Source organism: Euprymna scolopes, chromosome 15 (genome assembly GCF_053919585.1).
Source record: "Euprymna scolopes isolate OS-2025 chromosome 15, ASM5391958v1, whole genome shotgun sequence".
In the NCBI taxonomy this organism is placed as follows: Eukaryota; Metazoa; Mollusca; class Cephalopoda; order Sepiida; family Sepiolidae; genus Euprymna; species Euprymna scolopes.
In genome coordinates this window covers 13,940,372-13,958,129 of record NC_136496.1, presented here as the reverse complement: position 1 = coordinate 13,958,129, position 17,758 = coordinate 13,940,372, and the positions used below count along the sequence as shown (strand labels likewise).

Sequence of the window (17,758 nt, the reverse complement as noted above, 5' to 3'; positions counted from 1 at the left end):
TACATCTGATGGACTCTTCTGCAAAATCTGCTTATGCAGCCCATAACAAAGAAAGCATTCCCAAAAAATAAGAGACACTGATCATCTGTAGCGCGAAAAGTTTAATGTTAAAAGATGCAAATTTTCTTGTATCCCTACTCATTTTTATGCTACTTTCTGCAACCTTCCAATTTTCGCTTCTCTTAATTTGTCCTTTAGTCCTCACATTCTACAAGCAAGATTTCTGACGACGAGGAAAGAATTGCTGCTTTCTGAGTCAGAATCTATCCCTCTAACAATTATCATTGACTAGTTTCTGATCTTAATGCAATATTCTTTAGTTCCTTATATCAAATGGCTTCATGCCTTGTCTGAAGCAATTCCCAGTAAAAAAAAAATATTTCTGTAGGAAAAACCAATGTTGCCTTGTCCATAGTCTTTTTAATTGAAATTCATGTAATAAATGCTATTTTCATTTTATTTACCTCCTCTCAAACAAGTTAGACACAAGGTCAGGTGTGGGCTTGATAAAGGTGCATTTGTGAAATGAACTGGTTTTGAATTTGGCACACCCAGATTTTCAGTCCGTGTTGTTAACCACTGAGCCACTATCACTCCATATGCTCTTTTTATTTTTATTTCAAGAGTTGTTAATCAGGCACAAAAATATATATATATTGTTTCTGTTACTATAACATGCATTCTTGATAAAGTTCACACACACATACACACACGTGTGAGTACTTTTTTTTTTATATTATATCTGTTTTGCATAGAAAATACGCTACATAATACACTAATTCAGTTTTGTATGCATTTTGCACCTTGCCACAACTATGTTAAAAAAAAAAATCAAACCATTCAATTGCCTAAGATGAAATATGGCATTGACACACTGGTTCTCGTTAGATCACCAAACTTAAGCAACATTGAATCAAGTCAGTACCAGATGAGTGAGCATTTGGGAATATCACGCACTGAACATAGGAGGACCTGGACATCTGCCTGCTCAAACTGAAAAAGCCAACATTGTCATCTCCCCTGATTGGGATAGAAATGCGACTGGAGACTGCTTGTGAATTTAATATTTCATATCCTTTAACACTTCCTTCTTTAAAAGAAGTCAGTTCAACTCACCTAAGTTTGGTCTTGCAAGATGAAATGCAATGCAAGTAATTGAAAATTTAACTAATAGTGCTAAAGTAATCAATTGTTCCACAATCAAATCCTTAACCGCTTTTAAAAACAAACTCTACATTTTTTTTGTTTTTTTGTTTTAACAGAATTTTGATACACACCTAATTATTAAAGGAATATTTTTTTAATTGTAAAGATTTTAAATAAATTCAAATAGTGATAGTTGTTTTGTTTAAATACTAGTCGGAAACGTCTAACCTTCCCCAGTCATAAAAATACGCTTAAATATATTTTAATTCATGCAGACTTCATATTTATTATTACAGAACCAATTCTCTATTGAATATTATATTGTACCTAATATATAGTACTAATTTCAGAAGTGTAAAAAAAAAAAAAATTACTTGGGTACCATCAACTAGAATCAAAATCAAAACATTTAGCACTCCAGCCGTTTTCCCTACCATTTGAGCTATCAACAGATAGATAAGATTTAAAATTAAACCACTTCAAATTATGAATGAATTTAGGCATGCACAAAAATAATAGAAATATGTTGGCAAGTTGAAAATGAACATTTTACATTTCAACTTACCAACATATTTTTGTATGCGTTATTCATCCATCCAAACAAAGATTTTACTCATTGTAAACCATTCTTGGTGTATGATTACGATTTCCTATTAATTTAAGTGTTATATGATCAGTAGTTTAAGAGTTTAGCGGTTAAATATTTACACACATTCGCACAGATGTATCAACTGTTTTATTTATATAGAATATTTAGCTGATAATGATAATTTTACAAAAGAAGGGATTCTTTTTTAAATATTATTAAACTTTATAACACTTCTCCTCAAATGACTCTTGAGCCCCTTAATAAGTAGTGATCCTCTAGTAAAAAAAGAAAAAAAAAAAAAAAAAAATTAAATTTTTTTCGATGAGGGTTGAGAAATCATATTAATTGGATTATTCAGACTACTGTTCTCATCTTAAGTGTTAGTTTAATCCAAGACAATAGTTTGAATAATCCAAATAATACAGACATATATTTATTATTTCAGGAGATATATTTTCATTGACTGTAAATTATACAGATGAATGGGGGGGAGGGGGGGACATGGTGTTTCCAGCGGATTTTTCAAATTCTTCTGAACTTCATTTCTGTTCACACTGTAGACTTCACACGTTTCGGAAATTTCATATTTGTTTCTAATAAAAACTGGAATTAAATAAACCACATTTTTATGCATCAAAATTGTTGCAATCTATGATTCATTAACCGAAGTTCAGAAGCAGATTAATCACGGAGTGTAGACCACATACTTAACCAGCAGCCATACCTAATATATAAATTTCTCTTGAAAGATTTTAAAAGTTAAACCTAAATAGCATTTATGCTGGCATACATGAAACTTTGATTCGTACTTGTCAAATTTCATTTGTATTATCGTATCGTGTTATTGGTACTGTAATAATATGCTTCACTACAGTTTATTTAAAAAAAAAAAAAAAAAACTATGTAGTCCAGTTTGGGCAAACTGGTAATATGGAAACATTTTTCAATTATGAAGGAAAAATTATCAGCAAGGAAAATAACTTATTTTTTTTATTGAAAACATAAAAAAAACAGTTGTCTCCCTTCAAACTGTATAAGTTTAAAAAAAAAAATGTGCAAAAGTGTTCAAATTAAAAAGTAAAATGGCTTCACTATATATCAGGCAACACCAGATAGGTACAGTTTGTTATGTTATATATATATATATATATATATATATATATATATATATATATATATATATATATATATATATATATATATATACACACACAAACTTCTTTCACAACCTTAAGACCTCTTTCATGGCATCTGAAAACACTTGACTACTCATATGACATATAATCAAAATTCACACAAGAGAGCAAAGGTATTAAATGGATAAGGCGTACAAAAAGAAAAGTTAAAAATGACCATTATTATATTTTAAAATATATATATATATATGTGTGTTTTATTTTTTTATTACCGTTTTATCTGTTTGGTTCTGTAAGGTCGGACGAGGCTGTTAGATCGTAAACACGGTCCAAGATCCGAAACATATGTAACCAAACAGATAAAACGGTAATAAAAAAATAAAACACATATTTGCTCTGCAATAGTATTGAGCACTCTCTTCAAGTTTTTACTAATTATCAGTTTTACCAAATATATATATATATATATATATGTATATTAGCGGTGGACTAAATAGAGAGGAATAAGAATAATTATAGCAGTAGTACAAGTAGTAGCGTTCACAGTTATAAATAATCATAGTATTAGTAGAAAAAGAATATTTAATTGTCGCTATCAGAGTAGTAGTAGTAGTAGCAGTAGTAGTAAGTCATCATACCTATTTACAATGCCTCCCCACGGGACAGAGTTAGACACCAGGGTCGTTTTTTAACATGGAGAGTCATTGTAGTAGAAGGTTGACGTAAACAAAGTTTCCAGCCACGGTCTTTGGCATGGTTTCAAGTGAGAGCCACACTATGCCACCTCACATCTTCAAAGTCGACTTGAAAGTCAACACCAAAATGTACCTGGCTGTGCAGAAGGGTGTGGTGATCCCCTGGTGCTGTCAGGTGGTCGCTGACAGACCCTGGAAGTGACAGCAGGACTCGGCGCCAATCCACAAGTCCAAACATACTGAGACTTTGCTTCAGAAGGAGTGCTACGACTTTGTACCCTCCTCCCCCGACTTGAACTCGCTGAACTACTTCATTTGGTCATACGTCAAGAACATCACCAACATGACCTCCCACAATGCCATCCACAGAGTATTCGCTGAGCTCCCACTAGCGCTTGTGGAAAAGGCATGCTCCCAGTTCCGGATCCGTATTGAAGCAGTGATTGAGGCTGAAGGTGGCTACATTAAACAGATATCGGCTCTACTACTAAATCAAATGACCTGAATTGATTTTTTTTAATAAAAGTTTTAAAATAAAGCTGTATTGTATTTTCTTAAGGACGACACTTTTATCATTTCACCTGTATAAGTTTTATTTAGAAAGAAGACATAGTGGCAGGTACTATGCTTTCATTAAATATTCGTCAATGACCTACCACAACAACAAAACCAGCCTGATTGTCGCCATCCACCGAGTATTCGCTGAGCTCCCGCCAGCCCTTGTGGAAAACGTATGCTCCCAACTCCGGACACGTATCAAGGCGGTGATTGAGGCTGAAGGTGGCTACATTGAATAGATGTCAGCTTTACTACATAATCAATTTTTTAAATAAAAGTTTTAAAATAAAACTGCAGTGTTGTTTTCTTTAAGGCGACAATTTTATCGTTCCACCCTGTACATTAAATGCTATTGTTGTCACTGAGATCATGCGGGCACTCGGACACTCGTGACATGCACGAGAAAACTTGCTTCACTATCAACAGTCATTCAACAACTATCATATACTATCAGTGGGTATTTATTTGCTCCCCCACCGAGCAAATTAGGCACAAGGCCAATTTATAATGTGAGGAGTGAAGGGGGGGGGGACCAGCTCCCGAGAGGTGGGAAATGGGAGCTGGTTAAAGATCAGGTATGTGGGGTTGCCCTCACATCTGGTCTTTGCTTGCAGTATCTGTCGGAACAGATACTACACTTTGATCTTGTCGCCTGGGCCCCCACAGTGGAGTAACCGTGTTTGAATGCAATCAAAAGCAGAGTGAAAACATTAAAACAACAACAAAAAAAAAAAACAGACAAAACATTTCATCTTTAATTCTAGACGAATATTCTTCTGCTTTATAAAGAATAAAGAAAATAAGAAAAAATACCTATTCCTTTTTTACTAATGTGGAGTTCTCAGACAAGTTATTACCAGTAATTGACAACAGCACACGATGTTCCCTGGAGTCTGAGTGACAATAAGTCACCCCAGATTATGATTATTATTATTTAGTCACTAGTTTCCAAAGGAGTCATTACTCACTGACAATTTAACAAGCAGTATTCCCCGGAGTCTGAGTGACAAGAAGTCTCCACAGATTTCCAACACTAACCTTTGCAAATCCTTTTGCATTATCGCAACAGCCATGCACAATTGATTTATTACTGATAACGACCTCTGCTTTCTCTGAAATTTGAGTGTCAATAAGCCTCCCTTAAGATTTCAGTACTCTCTACACTCTTCCATTATTAGTTTGGATTATGCTCATTCTCCACCTGATCTTTCTATCCTCCTCGACCTTTCATGACCATTTTGTGTCGTACTAGAATGGATTATTATTAACTTTACTGGTATTGCATGAATACTTATCACATATCTCTTCCGTGAAAGATAATGTAAAAAAAAAAAAATAAAGATAATGTAAAAAAAATAAAAATAAAAAATAAAGATAATGTAAAAAAAATAAAATAAAAAATAAAGATAATGTAAAAAAAAAAAAAAATGTTATTTTAAATTCAAATGTGTTTGTAAAGGTACAATTTATTTTTAATGGTGTGCCCATTCCACTGGTACTAATATGGTTATGAGGTGTTAGATTACAGGGTGGTCAAAAAGTCAGGTAACATTTTAAAGAAAAACGATATTAGCAATACACGTATATTTAAGTACCATACATTGAAATATAAAATGAAACAAACATGAAATATGTTTATTTTGTTAATTGTCGTCCATTTCTCTCTATCAATCGCTGGAAGCGATTAACCACTGATTGTGTAACACGTGTAATCATGTCAGCTGATATCCGCACAATCTCCTCTTCAATAAATAACTTTAAAGACGCTATTGTATCAGGCTTCTTGCCATAAACGCTATCCTTTACATAGCCCCAAAGCCAGAAATCAGGAGGGGTAAGATCCGGAGATCTGGCTGGACATTCAATTGGGCCACGGCGACCAATCCATCGTTGTGGAAAAATTTCATCCAAGAAATAATATTAAACGAATAGAGATTATAATGGATCATATTGTTTTTTCTACCTTTAACATGTTATCTGACTTTTTGACCACCCTGTATATAAAATAAATCTCAAATGAAAATCAGATTAAGTAGGAATTAAAAATTTTCACTACAAATTAAGATTTGGATTTAAATTTACTGGAGAATGTCAATGGAGCTGCCCAGGCAATTATTTGAAAGGCAAGAGTGTCCCTCCTTTAAGGACACTGACTTGACTCCCCCACTTCCTGGCCCTGTGTTACAGCTTCCTTCAGTTTAAAGGAAAGTAAATAACGGCTTTTTATGGACAACAAAATTTTTATGCAGATCATGTTGAAATGGCTGAGTCAATTTATAAACAGTTTTTTTCTCAATCGGATAAAATCAATAGACAAGTTTGAGTTTTGTTCTAGTGAAACATGGTTAGGGCAGGTAACATTTTATGCTTACACATATTCATAATAAATTGTAAAGTCCACTCAGGATTGTGTGGTAATTGTTTCTAGCATTATCACCCTTAAAATCTATTATATAAAGGACAGTTGTCCGTGTGTCTGTATGTTTACATGCTCAGCTAAAAGTAAAAAACTACTAACCAAAGACCCACAAAATTAGTATTTTCTTGATTAGCATTGCCCCGGGTGTAAAATATATAAAAATTAGAAAAAAAATATTTCTTGTTAGAGACTAGGAAGAGATAGAAGTCTTAATCTAAAGATTTTACATACACTATTTTACTTCTATTTATTTATTTTTTTTTTTTGTTATTTTTTTTTTTTTTTACTACAAGCAATGCCGGGTATCCCAGCAAGTGCTCTATAATTTAAAGGTTTTCTTTTTCTTTATATCATCCTCATACTCTTCTACTCTGAGATTGCTGCTGCTGCTGCTACTACTACTACTACTACTTCAATCTTTCTTCTTTATTTACGTCATTTATTTGTCATCCTATTGCTCTTCTCTTATCCTGCTACTACATCTACTTTAACTGTTTCCTTCATTTAACTTTATCGGTTTACTTACACCACTGCTACTACTTTATTCTTTGCTTCTTAATTTACTTCATTTATTTTTTTTTTTTTTTACAAGGGAATCACCTCTTATCAAAGCCTGAAGTCCATTCAAAGATAAGGGTTAATGAGTGTAAGGTAGTCACTGAGACAGCAGTGTGGTGATCGTTTGTGGTGGAAATTGGATATAATATTATTAAAGGAGACGACTCAAAAAGAATTTGTTTACATTGAACTTGAAGACAACCATATTGTAGTCAGCTGGAAAATAGGCAACTGGAACAGTTTAACAGGCGAGCAGTTCTAAGAAAGAAGCTTTGTTCATGGAATTTGCATTTAGTTTTAGGCACAGATACAGAGTAGGGGAAATTGTTGATAGTGATTTTAGCTAGATGGGTGTCTTTTTGTAAAAGTTTATCAGGGGAGGGGTATAGATTGAAGTTCAGGCAAGCACTTGCCATGAAAATAACGATAGAATTCAGACAGACTCACAAATTCTCTCCTGTGGAAAAGAGGTTGCAAGGAGAAAAAAAAGAGCATACTCTACTAGGTTTCAAAGCCGGTTTTCAACACTGTCGAGACTGGATAGGATACTACAAGAAGCACCTCCCAAGATGTGGCAACAGTACTCCAATTTAGGACATATTTGGCTTTTATACAGATAGAGGATTGTGCTGAGAGTAAGGCATCTTCTAAAACTCTAAAATGACACAACCATTTCTCCAGCAACCTTGGCAACAGATTTGATGCAAGTCTTCCATTTCAGTGAAAATCAGACTCAGGAGCTGGTTGAAGTAGAGAGCTTCTTTGAGACGACGGCTTTTTCTTACTTTCCTATCTTGCTGCTGCTGCTACTACTGCTTTAGTCTTTTTTTTTTCTACTTCATTTTCATGTTTCTCTTAGTCTCCTCTTTCTAATTGACAAACTGAAAAAGCAGTTCTTCAGAGCAGTGGTGGAGTCTGTCCTTGTTTACGGTGCTACAACCTGGACACTCACCAAAAGATTGGAAAGAAAGCTAAACGGCATGTACACCCATATGCTATAAACAGTGTTAAATATATCTTGGCAAGATCATCCCACAAAGCAGCAACTTTATGGCAACCTACCTGCCATATCTTCTACAGGGAGCAACATCTACGATTTGCCAGTCACTGCCAGAGGAGCAAGTTAGAGCTGGCGAGAAATGTATTGCTGTGGATTCCACGGCATGGGCGCATGAGCACAGGACGACCTAGATCCACATATATCCAGCAAATTGCCAACTGTGATCCTGAAGATCTGAGGCAGCTAATGGAAGACCGGGAAATCTGAAGAGAGATAATCACATTGGTACGGGCAAGGAGCTCAACCAGATAGCGATACTCTTTCATTGTTATTACTATCACTTTAATCTTTTCTTCTTTATTTATGTCATTTATTTATTTACATCCTTTTCTCAATTTCCTATCACACTGCTACTATTACTACTACTGCTGCTTTAGTCTTTTTTCTACTTCATTTACATTTTTTCTTTTAATCTCCTCTTTCACTATTAATACTATTACTTTCATCTTCTGCTTTTCTTCTTTACTTATGTTATTTTATTCTCCTTCTCTTACACTACTGCTACTATTCCTCTCACTTTTTCCTCTTCTACCACCTCTTGTATCATTTAAAACATTCGATGTGCAAACAAATAAGCCAAAATTCTAATATTATATAAATTATGTATTAAATTATAGAGTGTTTATAATAAATGTTGGCCATTATGGGGGTTACACGCCATAGAAAACCTTAACAAAATCCAAGGAAGTAAAAAAGAATTTTTTTTAAGTGTCTTCAGTGCCATAAAAAAGTTTGTCTTTAATAGTTTTTCAATCTGTATTTTTTTTTTTTTTTTTTTAACATTAATTGTAAACAAAAAATAATTACTTTCGGTTAAAAATAACTTTTTCTTTTCTCAAAAATGGGGTTGTCTCTCTCTTTTTATTTTTTCTTGTTTTTTGAAAAAAAAAAAATAAAGGAAAAGACAATTGTTCATTTATAACCTCTTAATTGTCCGGGCTAATCCCTTGGCAAGGGGGAAACTAGCGCAGCAGAAGCCACGCAGCATGCGCCCCTGCAACACGTGGTACTCCTCATTGTCCGGGGAGATCAGCTGGTCACCATAGGCAGAGCCGTCCATGTTTGCGCCGTCTTTTAGCCGCAGCTTGGCCAAATCCACTGCACCGCCACATGCACAGGTCCGAAAACAGATGGGGTGGTCGGGAAAGGGCACACAGGAGGCAGCGTTAAGAGAAGAGTATGCCAGAGTTTGAGACAAGAGAGACAGAGGATATCAGTCGTTAGGTGGTTGTATATATATATATATATATATATATATATATAATCACTTCTTTTTTATTGAAATGTTCACGCACACAAATGGTCATGACAATCATGATGGAAATGACAGTGACAACAGTGATTGTGGTGACATTACGACAGAGACGACGACGATGACGACCTGCTCGCATACCAAAGGCAAGGCAAGTGATACACAGGTGCACAAGAAAAACTACCAGTGTGGACTAAGAATATACAACAATGACGGTAAAAGGTATGAAAAAGAGAAAAAAATTTTAAATAAAAATACTATCTATCTATATATATATATATACACACACACATACACAGGGTGTCTTCAACTTCTTTAGATAATTTTATGAATTTGTTAAAAATAATTCTTTTTACACATAAATAAATCTTTTATTAAAGTTTTAATAAAATCAATTTTTTTTTTTTTTAGAAATCTATATATCTATAAAAGTGAACGTGTCTGTGTACATTTTCCTATGCAATAACTCTGTCAATTTTCAGTCTACAGACTCGAAATTTGATATACAGAGTATGAAGATTTGGGAAAATCTTTGTAATCTATTTTCGGCCAGAAATTCGGCTGTTAAGGGGTCAAAGTTCAATGATTTGACCTTTGAGAACTCTACCAAACTCCTCCTCCAATTTTGGCTCTAAACACTTGAAATTTTAGATATAGGTTCCTTGGACATGGATCTAACTTAATAACTTGATCTGAGCCCAAAAAAATAAATGTTAAGGGGTCAAAGTTTTAAAAAATTGACCGCTTTTTTTTTTTTTTTTTTTTTTTTTTTTTGCTCAACATACACCTCCAAACACCCGGGCAACGCCGGGCTGAAATGCTAGTGAATTAGAAAAATGAAATTACTGATTTTTAACCTGTAGCAGAGAAATCAAGATTTTATGTAATTGTGTTGTGTCAAACAAGACCATTTATTATTAATGAACAAAGACAGTAGGCCTACAAAGTTGGCAAGGCCCATCTTTTCCTTTCGGCAAAAATAAACGTTTATCAACTGTTTTGTTATTTAGGTTTTTCGGACTATCGTTCTCATCTTGAATGTCATTTTCACAAAGTTTCGATCGATATAACCCGCGACCTTCTTCAGGTCGGGAACTTGGAAATGTTTCTGTCAAACTCAGGAGTTCAACAAAAACATTCCCGAGTTCGACAAGATACATCGACCGAAACATTGTGAAAATGATACTCAGGATGAGAAATAATAGTCCAATGAACCCAAATAATATGAATTTGATTTTCCGAATTCTTTTTGGAAATACAAAAAGTTGATTTTATTAAAGCATTAATAACAATGAATAAATATGCAAGAAGAATTATTTTAATAGCACTTCTTAAAATACTTTAACGAATTTATAAAATTGTCTAAAGACTTTGTGGACACCCTGTATATTGCAAGGAGTTAAAAAGATATCAATAAGTGCTCAGTCGCAAATGTGAGAGCTAAATTACCAATAAGTCATTTAAAAACTGTTACATACTTCAGAAATATAACATAGTTTCACTAATGTGGACTGGCTTTTTACCATTTAAGAGGCTGTTAAAAATCCATTTCTCCAATGGTAAAAGGTTAATCCACATCAATGAAACCATGGTACATTTCTGAAATATGTTACATAGTTTTTAAATATATATAAATATTTTTTGTGGTACAAAATGTTTATATGGCTATATAAGAACAGTGTATATTTTTAAACATGAAATAAAAAATAAATAAAAACAACTGAAAAATAGGCTAGCTAACCAGTTTTGAACCTCGTTTAACAGAGCTAAATCAAGGTTAGGACTTATTAGGTTGAGAATAAAGTTCTTGCAGAAATTAAATTTTGATTTCAAATGATGTATTTTCAAATACGTTTTCGTTATAATACCTTTACTTTATATATTATTTTAAAGAGTGTTTTTTGCTCTATCTAATCGTTTAAATGACAATCGTTTTAAAACAGTTATGTCTTCTTTTCAAATCGTTGAATAGGAAGCAAATTCTCAATTTTCTTATTTCAATTCAAGCTAGGCTGAAAAGCTGCTGAAACAGCTCGCAATATAAACGAAGCATTTGGCTCAGAAACCACTACTGAATGCACAGCGCAATGGTGGTTTAAGAAATTTTGTGGTGGTGACAAGAGTCTTGAAGATTATGAGCCTAGATGTAGACAATGATCAACTAAAAGCCTTAGTTGAAGCCAATCCATGCACAACTGTTCGAGAACTTGCTTCTGAGATGTATATGACGATTTTCAACCACTTAGGAGAGATTGGAAAGACAACAAAAACTTGATAAATAGGTGCCTCACAAATTGATCGACAACTAAAAGAAATGCTGTTATGAAGTGTCATCTTCCCTTCTTTTACGCAACAAGAATAACCCGTTTCTTGATCAAGTTGTGACTTGCGATGAAAAGTGGGTTCTTTATGACAACCGGCGCTGCTCAGCTGAGTGCTTTGAGGCTGATGAAGCCTTACGACACTTCCCAAAGCCAAAGTTGCACCATGCTGACTTTTTGGTGGTCTGCAACCGGTCTCATCCATTAGTTTTTTTGTTTTTATTGCAGGCGAAACCATTACAAAGCAAAGAAGTACTGGCAACAAATGGATGAAATGCATCAGAAACTTCGACAACAACACTCAGCATTAGTCAGCGGAAGAGACCCGATTCTCTTCCACGAAAATGCCCAACTGACCCTGCAGAAGTTGAACAAATTGGGTTACGACACTTTGCCTCATCCACCATACTCTCCAGACCTTTCACCGATCGACTACCACTTTTTCAAGCATCTCAGCAACTTTCTGCGTGAGAAATGCTTCGAAAACTTAAGCAATATCAAAAACGCCTTCAGCGACTTCATCACCACCAGAATGCAAGATTTTTACACTACTAGCATAAATACACTCGTGTGCGTGAGCGTGCGTTCAGGACGACTAGAAACAATGTTGAGATAAGAGGAGAGCACATACAGCGCCTAAAATTCTCCAATGGTCATCCATCCGGTACTGAAAAATACTTTTACCCAATTTTCATATGTCCAAATTACATACCTGTTTGCAAACTCTAATCTCTTCTTATTCTTCAAACTAACAAGTGGTTTCTTCCCTGGGGTTTGATTAAACAGCCCTATTTCTTGCAGTAGTCTAGAAACAGTCTGTCTTGACACATTAACACATGAGGTACTATTCATAACCCTTTTAATTTCTGTGCAAGACTTAAAACAGTCCTTTAATGATATACGCTGCATTATTCATCTTCTTTTGCCAAAGTTTTGCGGAGTCTGCCATTTTTAAAAGCACTATTTTGCGAGTATCATTGTAGGATTTAACAACCCTGCCTACAACATTCTTGGAACGTTTCACTTTCTCTGAAATCTCTCTAATGGTGTGCTTTTCCTTGTGTAGATTCACAATAGCTTGTCTCACAGAGTAATCAAGTTTTTGGCATTTCGCCATGGTGCCGGCTGATGCAATGTTTACAAATGACTAAGTAGGACTTATTCTTTAGAGGAAATCAAAAAATTTGAATATAGCATACTGTTTACATTGTTTTTCTCAATTTTGTCCCTTACTTTTGGACGTTCCTATTTTGAAAATTAATGTTATAATTCTTTTTCTATCCTTTGCAAATGACTCAAATTTTAGTATGTTATTATGGATGATAACGACTACCAGTTGTCAAAATTTCAGCTTTTCACAGTTGTTATTTCTAACAAATATTAGGTTTTAAAAATTTTTGTCCCTTAGTTTTAGACGCTACCATATAAAGGGTTCGTACAGATTTTAAATGTCCATTTTCAAGGATATTTGAAAGTTTTTCAAGACCTTCTCCAGGCAAAATTCAAGTTTTTCAAAACAAAATTTGATATAGAAATAATGATATAGTAAACCAAAAAAACTTAACAGAAAAAGTCATTTTCGTTTATCTCATTATTTCATGAAGTAGTTTTAAACATCAGTTATTTACATGAAGTTCTTTAACATGCAACAAAACTGGTCAACTGTTTATAGATTTCATTTGTTTTGTGTTTAGTGCCAGCCATGTGTAATTTCAAGGCACTTTCACTCATTTGTGCTTAAAACAAAATGCCTGTTGGCAATACTTTTAAATTTTGAATTTCTAGTATTGTTAATACAAATGTTACATATCTTTGGCACAAAATTATCCAAAGTTATTATAATGGAAAACATCAGGTAGTTTCCTGATAAAGGGACATAATTCTTGTATTTACAATATGATGCAATTTCAGAACAATGTATTTCGATTTTATTTTCAATATTTAGAAATTATTTTAATGCTATTTTAATTCTTAAAAAATAATTTAATAGCATTCATTTCAATTTTATTTTTAATATTTCGAAAAAATTTTATTGGACATAAAGAATACGATTTTCAAGACAGTTTCCATATTTTTTTTTTTTTTTTCAAGGTAATAGAAATAAGGCCTTTTCAAGGCAAAAGTAAAAACTTTAAGGACTTTTCAAGCCTGTATGAGCTCTGGTCTATATGCCTCTTAATTGAAATCCTAACCTTAATTTAGCTCTGCTGAACGAGGTTCAAAATTGGTTAACTTGTTCCTTCAGTATTTTTATTTTATTATGTTTACAAATAAATACTGTCATGTATATATATTCAGGCAGCAAATCGTTATCGATACACGTCCGATTTTTCACTATTTTCTTAATCATTGTTTTGGCTACGAAAGCTAGTTTCTGGGTCTCCTTAAATAACAACAACAGTATAGCAATGTCTCAAGATGATCACGAAGATTGAAAACACTTGAGATTGCCAGAAAAAAGAAAGAAAGAAAGAAAATGTCTCAAGATGATCACGAAGATTGAAAACACTTGAGATTGCCAGAAAAAAGAAAGAAAGAAAGAAAGAAAGAAAGAAAATGTCTCAAGATGATCACGAAGATTGAAAGCACTTGAGATTGCCAGAAAAAAAAAGAAAGAAAATGTCTCAAGATGATCACGAAGATTGAAAACACTTGAGATTGCCAGAAAAAAAAAAAAAAAAGAAAGAAAGAAAATTTCTCAAGATGATCACGAAGATTGAAAGCACTTGAGATTGGCAGAAAAAAAAAGAAAGAAAGAAAATGTCTCAAGATTATCACGAAGATTGAAAGCACTTGAGATTGCCAGAAAAAAAAAAAAAAGAAAGAAAATGTCTCAAGATGATCACGAAGATTGAAAGCACTTGAGATTGTCAGAAAAAAAAAGAAAGAAAATGTCTCAAGATGATCACGAAGATTGAAAGCACTTGAGATTGCCAGAAAAAAAAAGAAAGAAAATGTCTCAAGATGATCACGAAGATTGAAAACACTTGAGATTGCCAGAAAAAAAACAAAAAAGAAAGAAAGAAAATTTCTCAAGATGATCACGAAGATTGAAAGCACTTGAGATTGCCAGAAAAAAAAAGAAAGAAAGAAAATGTCTCAAGATTATCACGAAGATTGAAAGCACTTGAGATTGCCAGAAAAAAAAAAAAAAAAAAAAAAAAAAAGAAAATGTCTCAAGATGATCACGAAGATTGAAAGCACTTGAGATTGTCAGAAAAAAAAAAAAAAAGATATTTCAGATCCATCTTCTACGAATTAGCACCAGGGACCAGGAAACTAGCTTGTCAAGTAGAGACAATGATTAAGGAAATAATGAAAACAAAAAAAAATGTTGTAATCCTTAACAATCAGGCATGTATCGATATGCATGTAAACAGGAAGGATGTCTAACAAAATGTGTAATTAGAAGATCAAAAGTGGGGTTTCCCAAACTTCAGGACACCATGGAGTCCCTGAAGAGGGCAAAAGTTTAACAATGTAATTTCTAAAATAAATATGAAAAAAAACATTAATTTCAAATTTTAACATAACTAATGAATTTGAAGCTCCCTGACTTAAGCCAAAAGGAGCAACCACATCACTTTCCAATAAAAAAGATCAATAATTAAAAGTCTGTAGCTATTTAATTTTTCCATATAAAGCATTTAATCTGCCTTAAGAAAAGGCTTCCCGAGCCCCACAGTTTCACTCAGGAAGCCTCAGAGCTCCTTGGAGCCCACTTTGGGGAACTCTGATCAAAAGGCTATAAACAAACAGGCATATTAGACCAAAACGAGATTAAAACAGGGAGATGATTTAATATATTTTTTTCTATGTGGAAATTTTATCAAGAATGCATCTTAACAGAGACATAATATGTATGTGGGTGTGTGTATTAATATACAGGATGAGCCAAAAGTAGGTGGACAGTAAAAAAAAAACATTTAGAGATCACATATACATACAACTATATGTAATAAGACAATTATATTAATGAAAATTAAATGACATTTATCAATGCAAGTGCTCAAACTGTTTTCCTTCTTGATTTACACACAGCACTGAAGTCTGCCTCATATGCTTCAACAAACATTTTCTACTTTTGGCTTAATTTTGTATATAGCAATATTTGTGATAGGAGCGAGTAATAAAAAATGTGAAACAAGTTCGATAGGAAATAATGCTAAGGTGGGACGGAACTCAACTGGATGAGAAGTAGACAAATGATGTTCGTTTTCAAATTGTCAATGAAATGATATTTTTATGAATTTATACATATCTTGACTGTTATTTTAACGTGCATTTTTGATAAAGTTTCCACATACTAGACATATATTGAATCAAATCATGTCCCTATTTTAATCTGGATTTTTTTTTTTTTGTTCTATGTAATCTTTTTGCTGGCATTCGTTTCCGTTTCCGTTAACAAAATGTAAATCTTTATATTCTTTGCTTAATCTGAATCTTTTTTTGCTATCACAAAATGTGTATCTCAAAATTATGTATACATGTGTATGTATGTGTAATAACAAAATCTTCTATTCAAATATAAATATTAATAATATAAAGTTCCTCTAAATAGCTCCCACAGTGCGATACTAGAGTTATAAATACTCTTAATTTTGTAATGGTTTAATTCTTTACTGACAACAGAAACTCATTATGTTCATCCAAAAAATTTGATTATATAAACAAAAAGGAAAATATTTGTTTCAACCTATGGTGTGCAATAAAAAAAAAAAACAACACATATACAGCGAACCATATATATATATATATATATATATATATATATATATATATATATATATATATATATATATATATATGTGTGTGTGTGAGACGCCTTTAATAAGTTTTCAGACTTTTTTGGTACAGACATTTAAAAAAGTGTCATAATCTTCAAAAATCCAGTATACTGTTGCTACACAACTTATGAGACGACTGACCAATTTTTTATGATTTCAGGTTCAAATGAACAGCTACAGCAGGAATAGGAATACACCCTACTAAAGCCTAACAGAAGTTGTTAAAACGGTACAACAAGTGCATTGTAGCCAGAGTAGATTAAGGGGACTAGAGTATCCTCTGTGTACTACCAATAAAAGTGCCCACATGTTAAAAAAAAAAAAAAATCAACAAACTTATTGAAGGTAACTCGTATTAAGAGAATTATAAACAAGAGGAAGCAATATTCTAGACTTATTAATCAATTACATAAGTAAACAGACCAATATATATATATATATATATATATATATATATATATATATATATATATATAAAAGCGGAAATGTATGTGTGTATGTATGTACGCTTTTCCCCGATGTCCACAAAAGGCTTCTTTCAGAGAACCGCTTGCTCGGTTCACAACTCCTTAAAACTTTTTATATCATGTATAAATTATAATATCTCAGAGTTACCCACGGAGCTCGCCTGTCTATTTAATTTTATTGACTTTCAAACGTTAATTATTCCACATTTGCCCGCATCGCCACGCGTTACATTCGGTTTTCTGTATAAAAAAAAGCAAAACTCGACTCTAATCACAGGCCGAGAGCCAGTTGTCTCAAGAGAGCTAAGTAACGTTTGTTCAATGTCGACTTCGTCATATCAGACTGTAGCTTTCATTTCGCTCCTCCTAATAAACAGGGAGCGGGTTTTTAAAAACAAACCGATTTATTCACCTCATTCAAAACTGTCCCGCACAAAATCCTAACTGCTGAATATCTATCGCCGTCACGTCAATCAAAAACGCGTACCTGTTTTTTTTTTTAAACACTACTATTTTCCAACTGCGCGTCGTGAAGGCTTCATCTTTTTTTTCACATTTTCGGGGGTTTTTCACATACCCCGAAAAACACCCGGGCAACGTCGGGTACCCCTCGCTAGTATATATATAAAAGAATATTGCCTTCTCCTGTCTATAATTCTCTTCGTATACTTGTTTGTTGAGCTTCATACATCTTGATAGGTCTACATTTAAAGAATCCACTAACACTTCTTTAACCCCCTATAATATATATAGAATGAGACGATTAA

General features: G+C 33.3%; 1 protein-coding gene across 21 annotated transcripts in view; it reads right to left on the bottom strand.

The window, feature by feature from the left end:
* LOC145293736 (rho guanine nucleotide exchange factor 7-like) overlaps positions 1-17,758 on the bottom strand; it is a 624,934-nt gene that overhangs the window by 151,067 nt on the left and 456,109 nt on the right. For 2 of the 21 annotated variants that reach the window (XM_080140203.1, XM_080140201.1), the window contains one exon: positions 8,986-9,259. The exons of the other annotated variants lie outside the window; for them this stretch is intronic. In XM_080140203.1, coding sequence (XP_079996329.1) covers positions 9,078-9,259 — 182 coding nt within the window. In that variant the 3' untranslated portion in view covers positions 8,986-9,077. Of the gene's footprint in view, positions 1-8,985; positions 9,260-17,758 lie in introns of those variants that run through there. 21 annotated transcript variants of the gene reach the window in all.